General features: G+C 46.2%; 2 protein-coding genes across 4 annotated transcripts in view; both read right to left on the reverse strand.

The window, feature by feature from the left end:
• MAK (male germ cell associated kinase) overlaps positions 1-2,738 on the reverse strand; it is a 32,027-nt gene extending 29,289 nt beyond the window's left edge. For all 3 annotated transcript variants that reach the window (XM_064443583.1, XM_064443584.1, XM_064443582.1), the window contains exon 1: positions 2,602-2,738. The gene's annotated coding sequence lies outside the window, so the exon portion shown is untranslated. The remainder of the gene's footprint in view (positions 1-2,601) is intronic.
• A 7,034-nt stretch (positions 2,739-9,772) lies between these two features.
• On the reverse strand, positions 9,773-14,632 carry GCM2 (glial cells missing transcription factor 2). The gene is made up of 5 exons (XM_064441733.1): positions 14,591-14,632; positions 13,001-13,253; positions 12,514-12,626; positions 10,852-10,977; positions 9,773-10,654 (listed from the first exon to the last, which is right to left on the reverse strand). Exons 1-5 carry the CDS (start codon positions 14,630-14,632, stop codon positions 9,773-9,775), a joined length of 1,416 nt encoding a protein of 471 aa, XP_064297803.1.
• Between the last annotated feature and the right edge of the window lie 2,219 nt (positions 14,633-16,851).

A 16,851-nucleotide genomic window follows, 5' to 3' on the forward strand; every position in this document is an offset into this window, starting at 1 on the left:
CACACACATTCACCACCACACTGATGCACACTAGGCCATTCCACTAACGACTCCCACAAAAGAGTTGCCTTGCCTACCCACACTTAATAAAAAAGGCAAACGAGGGAACTCTTCTAGTGAGACGTCACCAACTGAGAACCAAATGCAGTGAAAAGAGGACTGCAGGTGTCACACTCGACTCTAAGCTCTTCTCCAACTTTTTAGAGAATTCCTCCTTCATACTGAAGTACCTAAAAAAATTGATAAGACTTTTGTGGACAACTAAACAGTCAATATTATGGCAATGCTATGGCACGCAATAGTCCCTAAGAAATGCTGGAGGGTGACAGAGGTTTGCTGACCAAGAAGTACAGCAATGGATCTTGCAAGATTCTAACTGCCACTGTCCACCAATACTAGAATAAATAAGGCTGCCGAGCACATGTGTTCATCAGCCTGGTGTGACACTGGGGCCAGGAGCTTCTTTCGCTCTTACTGGAATTACACAGCACGATGAGTTAGAATGTAAATGATCTAGAGATTCATATTTCACTACAACAGACTTTTGCACACTTTGTACTTGCACCACACATACCCAGCTCAGGTGTGCAGTCTTTCTCTCTGTGGTCTCTATTTTTTTTTCGAATTTGCAGTTCAGTTTTCTATTTTATAGCAACCTGGGGAAAAGCAAGGCCTCAGTCTAGCTTTTCGAGTGAATGCAAGCCTCTGAAGTGGCCTTTCCCATCCTAAAGCTTATATATTACTTCCTCAGTGATATGAAGCTCTAAAATATAAGATTGTCATAATAGCTCCCAAAGTGAAAAGAGAAATCCTACTGTACATAACAGCTTGTTTTATACTCCTAACGACATAGTGCCTGTAATCTCTTCACACAGGATTAAGGAAGCATTAAAGCAGGGGACAAATAGAGGACAAAATACAATACCTTGATAGAATCTGGTAATTTATACCAATTTAGAGAATCTGAATAAGTACTAAATAATTTAAGCAAATTTTCAATTTTACTATATTACTGGTATTATATTTAAGCACTAGCAACAATTTTAAATTATTTTAGATGTCTGATTTACATTTCAAAATTTAATGAATAACAGCAAGTCATCTGCATTTATGCTGCACAAGTATTATGCATTACCGGAAGTTTTACATTTGCACCTGAAACAGGCTGCTCTCAAATTAAAATAAACTAGCACATATGACCTGATAAAGGCCACACACACAGATAAGCAAAACATAACCCAATTTGACCAATCTGCTTACAGTAACTGCTGAAATCACCAAAACCGTTCACAGAGCATAGTACTATTCTCAATGATCAAACCCGGCAGTATTGCAACAGTACAGAATGTACACTGATACAAATTCTAAAAGTTAAAGAAACATAACCCCACCCACAAACCAAGAAACAAATTGTTGCTATAAGAACCTTCTTTGTAGTGTCTGTATATTACTAAAGCTGACAGTAATTGGGTCCCATGAAGAGGTGGATCCAATTCTTGAGATTAACTACAAATCCATTACTCTAATCAAAGACCAGCTGTTATTTAAAAGCATGACTGCTCAGCTGCAAATAAAAAGTTAACAACATTGACCCTAAGTATTTGTACCTTCAAATAAACTGCATTAAATATTTTTTTTTTCCCAAAAGTCTCTTCAAAAGCATTGTTTCACTTATTTGTATCAGGCATTCAGGACCGGGCATGTAAAAAAAGCAGGAACTCCAGTTTGCTGGAAGTATTTTCCTTCATTTTGTTCCCAACCAGCTGTGGTTTCAAACCAAAACGATTCACGCCAAGTTTTTCAGGATAGTTCAGCAGTGACCTGCCGGATGCTGCCATCCCGTGCCAGCGAGGTTACCTCTTCCCACCCCTGCGAAACCTCCTCCCGCAATGCAACAAGCGGTACAGGAAGTTTCAGGGCAGTAATGGTTTCAGTGAGACCTACTGCTAGACTTGCAAGAGTCCAGCCTTGGGTGGTGTCCAGAAGGAACACGGACTACTCATCTTTCACATCCCTGCACCTGTTCCCATGCCAATTTTAGTTTCACCTGATGACATCCAGTTACCTCCCGAGCGTGGGTAAGTACCTCCTCCCTCAATACATGCTCATAGTAGAAAGGGGAGGGTAAGCCTGGCCTAGAAGTTTCACCCTGCCTCCCCTAAATAAAAATTCACCTCCCCTCAGTGGCTCTGAACACCTCAGGATGCCAAGGCCTGGACCAGCCCTACTGAAGCCAGCACCGACAGGGTCCCCGTCCGCACACGCTGCGCCTCCCATCCCGACAGAGCTTTCGCTCCCGAGCCCAGCACCGAGGAGCGGGCTAGCTCCTCACACACGCGCGGAAAGGCCACTGGTGGCCACCCGGCCCACCCGAAACCAGCCCGGGGGCCGGGAGAAGCCGTCCTGTCGGTGGACGGACGGCGGACCCCGGGGCTACCGGCCTAAGCCGGCAGTTCCCGCCGGGACCCCGGAGCCGCCGCCGGCGGCGGGCAGGCGGGCGGGACGCCACCACGCACAGACACCACCTGCTCGGGACGCCCACCGGCCGCGCCGGGGAACCGGCCCCCTCCCCTCCGACACCGAGCGCGGCAGCCCACTCACCGCGGTGCCGGCCGGGCGGTGCCAGCCGGGCGGCCGCCCGCCCAACCGCCGCCGAGCCCCCGGCCCGCCCGCCAACCGCCACCGGCCCGCTCTGCCGCGTCGCCAGGGCGACGGCGCGGGGCCGCGGTGGGTGGGAGGGACCTGCCGCTGGCCCCGCCCCTCGGCACGGGGCGCGGCAGGCGGGCGGGAGGGCCCGGCCAGGCGCGGGTGCACGCGGGAGTGCATGCACGGGTGCCTATGCGTGGCCGCGCCTATGCGTGGCCGCGCCTATGCGTGGCCGCGCCTATGCGTGGCCGCGCCTATGCGTGGCCGCGCCTATGCGTGGCCGCGCCTATGCGTGGCCGCGCCTATGCGTGGCCGCGCCTATGCGTGGCCGCGCCTATGCGTGGCCGCGCCTATGCGTGGCCGCGCCTATGCGTGGCCGCGCCTATGCGTGGCCGCGCCTATGCGTGGCCGCGCCTATGCGTGGCCGCATACGCACGGGTGTGCGTGCGCACGTTGAGGACACGGACGCCTCTCAGCGTCCAAACGCTGTTCGGGAGGGTTTTCGGACCCTGCTGGGAGGCAGTGGGCGAACACCAGCGTGGGAAGCGGTGGCGAGGCAGAACGCTGTGAGGAAGGAAGTGCCGTCAGACGGGATCTGTGCCCGAAGGCGGGAGCCGCGTCACAGGTGTCCTGAAGGTGGCACCATAATACGCGAGATCGTCTTGAGGATGTCCGTCATTGTTAATGCTAATTATATGTTAAATAAAGCCTCCAGCTAACCCACCGCGTCCTTAGCATTTGTGCAGAAAATCCCATCTGTAATATTCATAGCTGTAGTGAAGTCTGAAGGGTTTTTTTCCCCCTAGCGTTTTTCTTTCATCATTTATTGCAAGCAATTTTTTTAAAATGCACATTGCTAATATTGATGCAGGGGAGAAACTTTGGATGTATTCTAAATATATATATATATGTATTTCGAAAATATAGGTATTTGTATTATAAAAATAACCGTGAAGTTTCTCGCTCCTTTGTAACCTGCATTTCTCCAGTGTGTACAGAAGGCATGGTTAATAAAAACTGCATATTTAGTGGCTGAGTCAGAGAGCAACTGTGGCAGCAAGGTCTCATTTTAAGCTTTAATGCTCACCATTAGTTTGAACTTCCTATTTTTTAATGTTTTTGAAACCAAGGGCAAGAAAAGGAGGAGATCTTTTCAACACGATAACTGCTAGTGGCACCGTGGAGGGAAAGGCAGAAATTTGTTTCAGAAGTTCAGATTCATATCTGCTGCTCTGCTTCACCAAGCTGGCAGCTCAGGCCTGCTGAGCACGAACGGGAGGCTGTCGTAATTATACCTCCCTCCCCCCCCATGCCTTATTAACTGGTGCGGTAACTTTGTGATGGTTTAAGCGTCGTTGACAGATGAATTGCTTCTGCCTCAAGTCAACTGGGTGGAACGGGGCTATGGGAATCGGTTTTCTGGAATCCAAAGGATTCGACCACTCACACATAGAATCCTGAAATGAAAGTACAAGTAAACAACATTATATTTTCTGAAACAGAATATGCCCATTTCCTTTATTGAAATAAAACATCAGAGGTGCCTCCCGGGTAAAGTGAAGTTCAAAGGTGAGACCTGGATGTGAGAACGGAGAAGGGACCATCACCCAGGCGGGCAGAATTCAGGCAGAGAAGCAACAGGAGTTGATCATATGGAGCAAAGCATTTAGCCATGCGTTCACCTAGAAGGATGTGTTTGAACGCTATTGCACGCACACGTTACGTGCATGGAAGTACCTCTCCACCGGCAGTGGAAACGGTGCAGCCGTTGCCCTGTGATGTCCCCTCCCTGCCCTCGTGTCCTTTCCTGTCCGTCTCTTTGGCTTAGCCTTGTCCCACGGCTGCCCTTCCTTCCCAGTGATGGGCTCCCTCCTCCTCCTCTGGTGCTGCCACCCGATTTCCACAGCTGTCCCTCTGGCTGCCTTCACTGGCAGGGCCGTGGGGCTAACGTGAGATTTCCCAGGCTCTTGCTGTGCTTGCGTGCCCGAGTGTTATGTGGCCTGTAAGACTGGTTTGTGAAACTCTAATCCCTTCTCCAAAGAGATTAGACAGTGGCAGGGAAGGAAGCTACAGCTGCTTTCATGCTTTTATCTGGGGACTCCCTAGAACAATGTTCTTGGTTGCTTCTGGGGCAGTTCTAGTCTAATTACAGTCACTTGTAAGAGATCTGGCACAAGCAAGGGACCTGATGCTTAAATAATTTCAATATTATTTTTGCACAGCTGCAGCAACTAAGTCTAAATTCTGTTACAGGGACTTTGTGTCTGTCAATTGTTGGTACTTTCTGTAACACTTCCCGATGTTTCACATGCGGGAAGACAGAAAGGCTGTAGACAGAACTCGTCAGTGTTTACGTCAAACTGCAACATAGTGCAGAGTTGCAGGACAAGCACAGCAACCCCATCACTTAACACTTCATTTTGTCATAAAGATGTGAGAGAGGTGCTGTGCTGTGGTCTTGCTATGAACCAGGAAACTGAAGGAAAGGCAACAGACTGGAACAGACACCCAGGAGCTGCATGATGTTTGTGAGCCTTGTGGAAGGACCTCCAAGAACATCCTCATGCACCTGCTTCCCTGCTCGTTTTACACACCACCACGAGCAGACCCACTGCTAATTTTCTGTTGAAAGAACCCTCGTTGGTTGTGGTCCATAAAGGTGTCGATGCTTTGCTTAAATGCTAACCTAAGTACCAGAAACGGGCTTCTCCTAAACACCATCGCAAGAAGTGACAGCATGCATGTTGAAGCTAACAGGGGTTGGGTAAACTTCATTTTGTTTGCATTTGTTTGAATGAGTTTGAGTCAAATGAACAATGTTTCTGTGTGATACTTAGTCACACCTGTATCATCCCACTGATCCTCGTGCTGCATATGGACCCTCGCGAGCCCACGGAGGTGACGTGTTGAAATGCATTCTCAGTTTTGCACAATCCCAACTGTAGCACTACCTAAACAGTAACTGGTTTGCCCTTGCTTTGCTCGTGAGTGACAGGCAGTTACTTACTTTACACAGCTAGAACACCAAAGGCAGTTATCTATCCAGACATGGGACACCGCCGTACACGGGTCTCAATACTTCTCAGGCAGGGGGTTTTTAAGAGGCCTGGCCTAACTTTTCACTCTGCATGTTGGGAGGAACTACTCCAACATTGGAGGTACCCATTCTTCCCTTTTTATCTGCATGTGACTCCTACTGATAACGGTGGGAATGACATGAATTTTCCCAAGTGTGTAATTCATCTCTTCAGAAGGCCTCCTGCAACTCTCAAAATGCATTGTGCATCCTGCTAAATGGTCTCTCTCAAGAAGCATGATCCACTTTTGTAAATGGGAAGAGCTCGGTTGTATTAGACAACTTCCCCCCAAAAGACACAAAGAAACCCCCTAGAAATCCAGAAATAAAACCCCAGAAAACCCCCAGGAAAAAACCTCCAGGCTCAGAGATCATATTCTGCTCTGTTACACCATCAGTGTCTATAGAGTAGCTCTGGTTTCCACCCTAGACCTTGGAGGAAAACTTGCTCCTGCCTTTAAAGATGGTAGGCTGTACCCCAAGCAAGGGCATCAACTACTGCAAGCTCAGTAGGTGCAAAACAGTCAAGTTTCTGCACGCCTTGTATGCAGCATTTAGTGTATTTGAAAAGGCCAGAGGTAACCTGCTTTTGGAAGAGGAGCAAGTGCTAAACAAATTGCTCAGACTCCCACTGGAGGTCTCCGGCAGAACTGGCTGGACACAGATGGCCACAGCATGGACCAGCATGCCAGGCGCTGTTGTCCCAGCAGGAGGAGATGGGATCATGGAATGATGCCCACATGTAGGTGCACCCATCTGATGTGGGACATACGGCTGCATCTGGTGGGTACAAGGTTGAAGAACACTGTCAAGCAGCCTCTTGTCTCTCGGAGGGATCCATTCAACACCTGGGCTTTTAAAGTTTGCCACTAAAAGGCTGCTGCTCTGGTTAAAGGGCAGCCTCAGCATGGGGACAGATGGTACTTTGCCTCAGTAGGACCCTTGTAGTCTATATGAAGCCGGAGCCACAGGTGGCCAAGGTTTGAAAGCGGCTTTCCCCCCCCCCCCCTGTGGCTTTGCCATAACAACTGGAATTTGTTAGATGAAGATGTCTGCTGCAGTGCAGGATGCGGGCTGGCGAGGGGCTCCTCTCATGTGCTTGAGGCAGGACCAGAAACTACGCTTGAAGGGGACAATTAATGGAAGAGAAGCTGCTTATTCAGGGACTGAAGAGAGCGCATCTTTCTTCAGGGTGCTGTTTTGCTTGAGAAACATGCTTTTAAAGTCAATCCTGCAGCTAGATGAACCCACACAGAGGCTTTCAATTTCACTTTTCTGTTACAGAAGCTCACGTTGCCTTTAAATTTATATATTTTTGAGGGAAAACTATGTACAGCACTAGACTTTATCTATCTGGTCTTTTATCTGAAAAAGGTAACACACAGATATCTTGTCCCAGATGCTTGTGCATGAAGGGGAGCAAAGTGAAGAAAGACTGCAAGAACCTTTGGAGTGGTTTTATTTGTTCTAGTGCTACAGATGATGCGGTGAGGTAATTGCTACTGTAGCTTTTTACTGTGCTTAAACAGCTGTCATGTTTATTAGACTAAGCCCACACCCAAAAAGTAGCATCTTAGCACAATTGGCTGCATATTCTTAACCGATGCGCAAAGTTCTGCATACAAGGCTGTGTTTAAGAGCATGGCATAATGATTTAAGCATACAGCTACAACGACAAGTTTTATACTAGTAAAGTTAACAGCACAAAACCCCACAGCTTGTCTTAATGTTTTAATACACTTGAAGCTTGAGTTGTGGTTGTTTAACTCCTCTAAAATCGATATAAAATGGAGCAACTTACAGCTTTACAGATTTTTGTAGCGATTTTGTTTGGCTTTATTCCCCTCCAGTATGTTTCTTTTAAACTTAGAAGACTGTAAATCTTGATTTTTATTCTACACTCCAGATGCCTCAGTATGATTTGGAGTACAGATGAGAAATCTCCATTCTGTAAGCAGGTGTAGTGTTCTATATTCCCAAACTCTAAAATTTTTATCAGTCTTTCTGGGCAGTAACTTGGTGGTGTGGGTTGTTTTTTTTTTTTTTTTTTGTTTTGTTTTTTTTTTTAAAGTTAGTATATGAGACAATTATCAAACTGATATTGCTCACCTGAATCAGTTCTTGTCAGTAATTTCAAATACCTGGTAGAAGGATTGCCATGCAAGTTTAACAAGAGCCAAGTGAGGTATACAGCAAATACCCTAAAAGACAAACTAAGCTTGCTGCAGATGCAGATTAATTTAGTTTTGTTGTAAATTCCAGCTTCACACAGCTTGAATGTTTAAAATGCTGAACAATCCACTACTGAAACATGATGCTGTTAGCTAAGTTCCTGTGGGGCTCAATTTCACATACCAGAATATACACGTTGTTTCCAGAAAACTGCAAAAAAAAAACCAAACAAACTACACCAGAAATAATAATATGGTGTTTGTACCCCATGCTTTGCAAGTAATATTTGTTTAGCGGTTTGATGATAGCATTACAAGGTTCTGTATGTCGAAGCCAACTAGCCAGCTGCTCATGCTAGTTTAAGTGGTGCTCCGTTTTTAACCACCGTTTCATGTTTATTGAAAGGGTACAGTTGCATACCGTTACTCAAAGAATAGCAAAAATATACAAAACCCAGATTTTTTTTTCTGAAATATTTAAATGTCTAGAAAGTTAAAGATACTTGGTAACTTACTACTACTAATACATTCTGTCACCCTGACCAATCCCCTGTGCCTACATAGCTCCCTTGCTCAGCACGCGTGGTCTGGGTACAGGTTCCATTCCCTGGCACTAGGCAGCTTTCAAAGTACCCAAGTTTTAAACCAGTAGTGCTCCTCCATTCCTCCTCCTTCCTGGACTACTGGAGAATTAGTTCAATTCACTAAGAATCTGGAGATGCAAGTCCTTACGTTTTCTTTGTTTAGCTCAGGGTGTCTGGAAATGGTTTTGACCTCTCAGTTTGTTGGTTGCTTCATTTCCAGAACAGTGCTGTCATAGGGAGTTATGACTGCAGAGAGAAAAATGACTAGGAGAAGTCCCTTGGAAGAAGGAGAAAGATCTAACGGAGATGCAGAGCAGAAAGGCAACCAGAGAAGGTGCATTCAGCACTAACCTTTATTGCTAAGCAGCTAGGGTGTTGCAGTTTTAGACAGGAGGAGTTGTAGTTGTGGGTAAAGCGAGTTTCTGCAGGAATACCTGCACAGTATTGATTTGATCAGCTTGCAGAAAAAAAGCTGTTTCACTGCAAATGGTTTTCAGGACCACACATGCAACCCTGACACCCACACGATGCCGGGCATGCTTGGTGGGGGTCACCCCAGCCTTCTTGCCTCCAGGTTGAGTATTGCAGGGTGTTGGTTCCTGGTGGTGGTGGGTCTGTGCCTGGGCTTTCCCGCTTGCACAGAGAGGCTGGACAGTCTGTACTCTTGACTCAGGGGATCAAAAAGCAACATGAAGTTAGTGTGTAGGTTTTTCATCTCTCATTTCAGAGAAACCTAGCTGGTCTTTCCATTCATCAGATGGATCATGGCAGGTGAACAGACCATTCGTGTGAATTATTCAGCAAACTGCCTCGCTATAATTTCTTTCCTTTCTTTCATTTTCTGTAATTTTTTTTCAGTTGACCATAATCTATAGCCACCTTCCTTCATCCTTTTTTCCATTACCTGGTAAGCATTTTCTTTTTTAAAGGTGGAGCATTTCCTCTCAAAGCTGGAGGTGTCTGGCAGTTGTGGCTACAGGTGGATCTCATCCCCTGCCTGAGGAGGCTGTTGACTTCCAGGGGTGCTGTGCCTCCACGCTGCCTTCGCCCCGGCATGCTTGGGCTCAGCTCCCTGGGCCGTTTTAGAGATTAGGTGGGGCTGTTTTGAAATTTTGTGCAAAACACGCTTCACTCAGCACAGTTCCAGAAAGGCATTTTTGGGGGATAAGCTGTTGTGATGTACTGCTTCCTCGTCTCTCCTCAAATCCCACTAACCACTGGGTTTAGCATGCACATGGTCAGCACAAGAATATATTATCCCATTTGCCTGTATGCACCATTTAGGCAACCTTTAGTCAATATTCAGCACTCTCAAACCTTAAGGTCTGTCCTTCGTGCTCAGCATAGCTGTTCCCCAGCGGTGGCCCATACCGATAGGTCTCCATGCTCTCAGCTGGTTCTGACTTTGTGGGGAGCGGGTCATGCTGGTAGAGCAATGCTGACTTTATCATCCCAAAGTCTTCCTGAATCTTCATTCCTGAATAGATAGCACCTGAGACGTTTTCTGCCACATGGGCGTAGCTCTGAAGATTTTTCATATCGCAGAGGTTGTCACTGTATTTCAGCGCAGATGGCTTGTAGGCCTGGTAGGACACCTTGGTGGTGGTTGTGATGACGGTTTGCAACGGTGGGGCTATGGGAGAAGGGCTGGGACCATACCTGCAGGGGTAGTCCCCACCGTAGTAAGGGTGGTTAGCACTCATTTGCATCTGTCCATAGTCACTCCGGTCTCCGCTGCCAGTTTTCCCCCAAGGTGCTTTCAGTCCATAATGTCTGCCAGGGTTATCAAAGCTCTTGTCATGGGTGGTCACAGCATTGTAGTGAGATCCATTCAAACCAAGGGGGTCAGCATCGATGGCAGGACTTGTCAGATCTTTGTAAAATGCTGGGTAAGGGTTGGAGCTTATAAAGGTGGGAACTCCAAACTCATAGCTGCATGGCCTGGGCATGTAGATCCTTGGATTGGGGCACTTTGGGTATGGCGATAGCTGGTCCTCTTGGAAGCTGGCTGAGTCGTAAGGTGCTTTGTAGAGGTCAGCGTTTTGCAGTGAAGGGTAAGACTGGGCTGAAATCGAAAAATTGGTGTCTGTGATGATACCAACCCTTTCTGGGCCATCCATGCAGGGCAGATTCTGTAGGTTATTGGCGTAACCACCGCTGTCATGGTACCTTCCTGCCTGACAAGGACAAGTAGATCTTTGAGATTTGGGAATCGATACTGCCCGCAGACATGTATATGTCCCAACACTTGCTCTGTTGCTCACTTCAGCCCCAAATGAACAGATGTAGTGTGGTGTCAAGCTTTGTTTTGCCCTGGGATCCCTAGTATATACTCATGACACCTTTTTAATTGCCTAAAAAAATCTTGACTTACCTCTGGGTTGAGAGGTCTCTTTTTCTGGGAATGGTGAGAGAAGGACATTTGTTTCTTAATTGCACTTCGTCTTGCCTCTGCCTCCAGTTTGCTCTCTGGCCTGGGGTGGTCGTGGACTCCTTTAGCCTAAATTAGGTTTAACAAAGAATTAGATGTGAGGTAGAAGGGGATAAGAAGAGAAAATGCAGGAGTAGGAGAGGTAGCCACAGCATGGTCTGTGGTTTGGCACGAGAGAACAGGGGGGAGAAACTAAAACAGTGAGGGATTACATTTAAAAATGAATAAAATGAATCATGATTTGCAGGTAGCTAGAAGGAAAAAAGCAAGGGAGAAGTCAGCGACAACTGCAGAGGTGCAAGGCTGGATGATGAAGGAGCAAAGGTGTAACCTATGTTACTTTCAGGAGTAGCTGATTAGAACCAAAGATAAAAAAAAAAGATTTTAAGTTTAGTTTGGTTCATTTTCTGCAGTCCAGGATCTCGGTTCTTGTTTGTAACAGCCACCACTAAAAACAGCATAAATAGGCATTAAAGAGGTTTCACACTACCAGATGACAAATATTCTCTACTCTGAAACCAGTGAACACCTTCCTGAAGAGGACTGAAAAGTATACCCTGGAAAGCCATCCAAAGATGCTCTGCTAGCGAAACACATGTGGATATGCAGATCTATGCATCCAAAGCTATACTGGTATATAATAAAATGATATATTCCACATGTCCCTACACATTACATTTCCCTAAATGGACCTCCCTAATACAAAGTAGGAAACTTAAAATTGCTTTTAAAATGCTGTCCTTTCTCAAGTAAAAATTAACTTCTAAGCAAGGATTTATTTACTATTTTGATGGTAAAAATCCTCAGTTTTTGTATGTCTGTTATAGGATATCTGAATACTACTAGTACTACTACTAATAAAAAAAAAAAAACAGGTGAAATTTGGGATGTGGCCATTTGATTTCCATTTACTGACTGGAGAACAGAATTCACTGCAGTGTGGGTCAGGGGGAAATCATCCAGCAGAGAATATAATCTCATAGAACAGAAGCTTTTTGTGATTCTTTTTGTCCTAATGTGCTGAAAAAGAACAAATCATCATGCAAGTTCAAATTTTAGCTTTCTAAATTTTCTTTTTTTCTGGCAAGTTTTTAAATTATCTTAAAAATCAATTGTTATTGTCACATGAAATAGAATTGTCACGTTTCAGCTTGTGCAATTTAAGTAAGGCTTTCCTTTCCCCATTTATTTATTTTAACAGGAAATAAATATTAGGTCCTTGGTGAGATTCAGTCGCCAGACATGCCAGGGTGCAGGACAACCTTTGTGTTTATATTTGTGTACTGTAAACCCGAGAATTTTAGACACCTATAATGAAGTTATAATTAAAATTGAATATATTTAACCCTCAAGTACTGCTTTTAGAAAGACACTTAAGTATTATTATTTTATTTGTTCTTGCCATGTTTGTACTACAGAGGAATTCAGTCATGGACCTCAACTCCACTGGGCTCACCATGCTCAGTGTTAGACAAAAAAAAAAAAAAAAAGAGGAAAAAAAGGGGATGCGGAAGAAATATCTCTCTATATACGTATAGATATAATTTATATATATATAGATATAATTGATGTGTGTTTGTGCACATGTGTATGCATGCTTTTTACCTGGAAAAATATTGCTTTACCATCGAGCCTCCAGAAGTTAGTGACTGGATAGCCACTGTGTCCTCGGCAAGGAATCAGCTCAAGGGCTGAGTTACAGTTCGGGCAGGCTTTCTCTGCGAATAGAGATAAAGAAACTACTGAAGACACTGCTTAAAGATGATGGTGTCACCTGAGAGTAAACAGAGCTCAAGAGCAGCCTCCACCGAAATTCAGATTAAAATACGGTATCCAAGGAAATGCAATGTAGACTACCGAGCGTAAACTAACGGTATGGACTAGCGCTGTATACTTGATATAAATGCTAATGGGTAAAAGGATTGCAGATCCATTTCCCCCAAAGTATTTACAGACCGACAGACATTGATGAAACGTAGAACTAAATATATTCATCACACTCTTTGCAGTGGGTGATCCCAGTTTAGAAATCAAGCCTGCTGAAAGAAGCCGGGTCCCTCGGGCACCCTGCCTCTCTTCGGACGCCCCTCACTTTGCTGCTTCTGCCGAGCCTTGTCACAGATGGCGGGGCGAAGCTGCAGCCTGGCTCCGCCGGGCAGCGCGCAGCTCCTGGCGCACACCACCACCCCCAGGCAGGACTTCTTGAGGATCTGGCAGTTGTGGTTGTTGGTGTTGCGCATGGCCCAGCCGCTGAGGTGTCTCTGTGCGTTCTTCTCCTCGCTGGAGTAGATGAGCCGCACGTAGCCGTCGGGCCATTCCTGGAAGGCATCGAAGTGCTTGGGCTCCTGCGGCAGGGCAAGCGGGTTGAGAGAGCAAGGCAGCGAGGAGGAGAGCAAGACAATATTAGCGGGATACCACAACCTGAGGGTTTTGCCCTGTTAAAAAAATACATAATGGGAAAAAAAGGCCTTTTTCTATGACCACCCAAGCAGCAGTAAAAAAAAAAATTACTGAAAGACTAGCTTATTCAGAAATGCTCTATTAAAGGGAAAAGGCAGTCTGAGCTTCCACATTTCAAGAGAAAGTCAGGATCCTTCCTCTTTTGCATCATGATCTGTAATAACATGGTCTGTCACCACAGATGCCTCTTTGCAGTGAGGTTACCCAGCTGCAAAAGGTCAGCCTTGTTACCAGAACTGAATGAGTGGTCTACCAGATGTGCCCCGACAGGACAGAAGCTGCCCCACTCACACTTGCTATGAAGTTCTCCTCATCACGGGTTTGTGCACCTGCAGGCTGGAAACTAGAAATTTTAGCTAAGGAATGGCTTCTTATAGTGCACCTATTGTAAGTTGAATAAGGCTTCTACCAAGTAATAAGGAAAACTGCCATTCCAAAGATACTTCTAATGTATATATAGTAGTTTGGAGAAAGAATATTTCAATTTGTGATGTCGCTGGCTTTCTGGAGTTCCTTACCAAATGTAATTACCAGGGCAGTTAAAGAATCACTAAGATTTTAAACTCCAAATATTTATGGTGCAAGTAAAGAGTTCCTGCAACACTCGTTTAACGTACATATGTACCACACGTGAGCAATCCCAGCGAACGCAGCTAAGCTACCTGCATTTACAGCATTAAGCCATTCTACGATTGCATGGACTCCCTACAATTCAATAGGCTCCAAGATGAAAAAAAGTTGTGAATTAACAACGCATTTAGAGCTCACAACTAGAAAGAAGCAGAGTGCTCATTGACAATAAAATGCCACACCAACAAATTGATTAAATACTTAGGTAGCTTGAATTATAGTAGTGGAAAATAGTCGATCCAAGCTTCTTTTCAACATTTCTTTAAGTGGGGAATGAGGGAGAAGGGAACTGGCCAAACAGTGGAGCTGAAGATTGTTTTAGGAGTCCATACACAACTGGCCAAAGCTGCGTATCAAATCCATATTGTTATTACAGGCCATTTTGTAAGGACTGTTGCAGCCCATCCGCACCCACGTAATTACACATAAAAAGGCGCGGGAAAAGTAAACCAGCCATAAAACGAAGCTTTGCTCAGAGGGGACGTTTTCCCCTTGGCCCCCCCACCCTCGCGTTACAGCCCAGCCGGCGGAGGGTTTTCTGCTGTGTCGTGTGTCCGTCCGTGTGTCGTCCCCGTCCCCCCACGCCCCGTACCTGCGGCAGTTTGGGGTCGTTGATGTCCCAGGTGAGCTTCATGTCGGGGGGCAGCGGCGGGCGGCGGCTCCCGCTTTTTTATGCGCTCGTGGCGCCCCCGAGGAGGGGGAGGGGGGTCCCGGCCGTCCCCGCAGGCGGGGCAGCAGCGCCCTGTCTGTGTCCCCCCACCCCGGGGTGGGCAGGGTCTGCTCCCCCTCCGCCCCCCAAGCGGGCTCCGCTGCGGTTGCCTGCGGGGGTGGGGGGGTGTGTGCAGCCGAGGGGGTCTTGCTCGGATCCCCCCAAGCACCGGGGGCCGTGACCCCCACAGATTTGAGCGGGGTCTGGAAGGCTGACCCGGCTGGTCCCCGGGCGCCGCTCCGCTTGCATTTCGGCTTGAGAAGCCCCCGGAAGGGGCTGAAGGGGGCCGTGGGGGCCACCCTGCGCTTCCTTAAATGCACGCGCGCACCTGCTCTTTTTAACAAATTAAGAGGATTTTAACAAATTAAGAGTGATTAAGCATGTTCTCCCTTCACGCCGTGCTCTGTGACGCCAGGTTTAAAAGGCAAAAACCAGGGTCAGTGCCGTCTTATTGATCAGCCTGTTTTAACTTATTAGGAAGTTACAGGTAGCATTTTTCACTTTATTCTTTTAGGAAGAAGTAGCCGATGAGGATTTTTTTTTTTTTGGGGGCGGGGGGGAGGGGGGAGTTTACTCTTAGCTCTCAGAAACAGAGAGAAAAGAAGTAAAGTATGTATAATACTATGGAGACTGAACCTTTGAACAGTTAGTGCTGCTATAATCCTTTAAGTGATCCCACCTGTTCTCACCAATTTTTGCATTTGCTTCCATCCCCTTCTGGCCCACCTCTAAAAACTTACTGAACTTACACTTAGTTTTGCAAATTAAAAACCAGCCTCTAGCAGAAAACACTGGCTGTGGTTCCCCTGACAGAGAGCTGCCCCGCTGGGGTGGGTGTTGCACTCCTCTTTCCTACCCATCAGCTGGGATGGGGTTTTAAACCCCATCACCTGGATGCAGAGGGGCCCTTCTGAGCTGCTGCACAGGTGCAGCTTTTTAGTGTGAAAACCAGCTTCTAGCTTCCCCCCCCCCGCCTTTTTTTTTTGTTTTGTTTTGTTCTGTTTTGTTTCCTCTCTATGGGATTTACTGAGGAGAGAAGAGTGGAGCTGTGGGAAGTGCTCTGGTAGTGTCTCTCCTCTGCCCCAAACACAGGCTTATCCAAAGGTAAAGACCGTGATTGTGTAAGGGTTGTTGGGAAGGGAGTGAAGCAGCCCCAGCATTTTCTACTTCCCCCCCACCTGTTTCCTGGAGCTGCATATTGGAGCCCCCTGTGCCATGGCCCAGGTAAGAGCTGCTCCCTGGGGGGGCGTGGAGGGATAGGATGCCCCGTGGGATCCCATGGGGGCCCTGCTACAGGTTCTCCTGGTTGCAGCTTTGGTAAACCTCCAGTTTGGAAGTGTGGGGTGGTTTTGAAACTTTCCTTAGGAAATAAGGAAGGAAAAATGGCTTTTTGGGAGAGAGGGTGAGTCTTTATCTTCTGGGCAGAAAAAGTGGTTTTATTCTGTATTTTTCTTTTCCTTTTTAAAGGAAGAAAGAGGTGAAGAATGGAATAGAGAGGTGAACAGCAACATGGCAGCCAGAGGAGAAGACTATGTAAATATCTTTTAAATGTATCCTTAGTTTTATCTTACAAATAGCTGTATGTATACTTAAAGGTGCATTCTTAAGTGGATATGGCATGACCTACAATTTTTAGTAATTTAATGTAATGGGGGAAGTGCAGCAGACCCCATAATCTTTTCTTTAGTAAGTGGGAAGAAATGATTGTAATAGTTGCAGGACACGGTAAGAATTACAAATTGAGTGCACTGAAGGAGTTGCTTATTTCCTTATTCAGCATCCTTTAAGATTACTCAGTTTTGAAAGTCCTGTCTCTGTTGGAGATTAAGACTGATGTTTCACCTTTAGATGTAACAGTAAAATGGAAATAAACAAACAGAGTAAAACCAAATACACAAAAAGCCTACAACTTTTAAAATAACATCACAAGTATTTTCTCAAATCAGTGCTGTATCAATTCAAACGCCCCCTTATTTTAATCGCTAGTTGTTTGCTTCCTTTCCCTCCACAGCTCGAATCGCTTCTCACTGATGCTTTTGAGGGGAAGGGATTTCAGAAAATAAGTGGAGTGCTTGAGGAGAGAGAAATAGAGCCTCTCCAGAAATACAACGAATCTCTCTTCGGCCAGCTAGACAAAGCACTGA

The sequence above is a fragment of the Phalacrocorax carbo genome, chromosome 2 (assembly GCF_963921805.1).
Source record: "Phalacrocorax carbo chromosome 2, bPhaCar2.1, whole genome shotgun sequence".
NCBI lineage: Eukaryota > Metazoa > Chordata > Aves > Suliformes > Phalacrocoracidae > Phalacrocorax > Phalacrocorax carbo.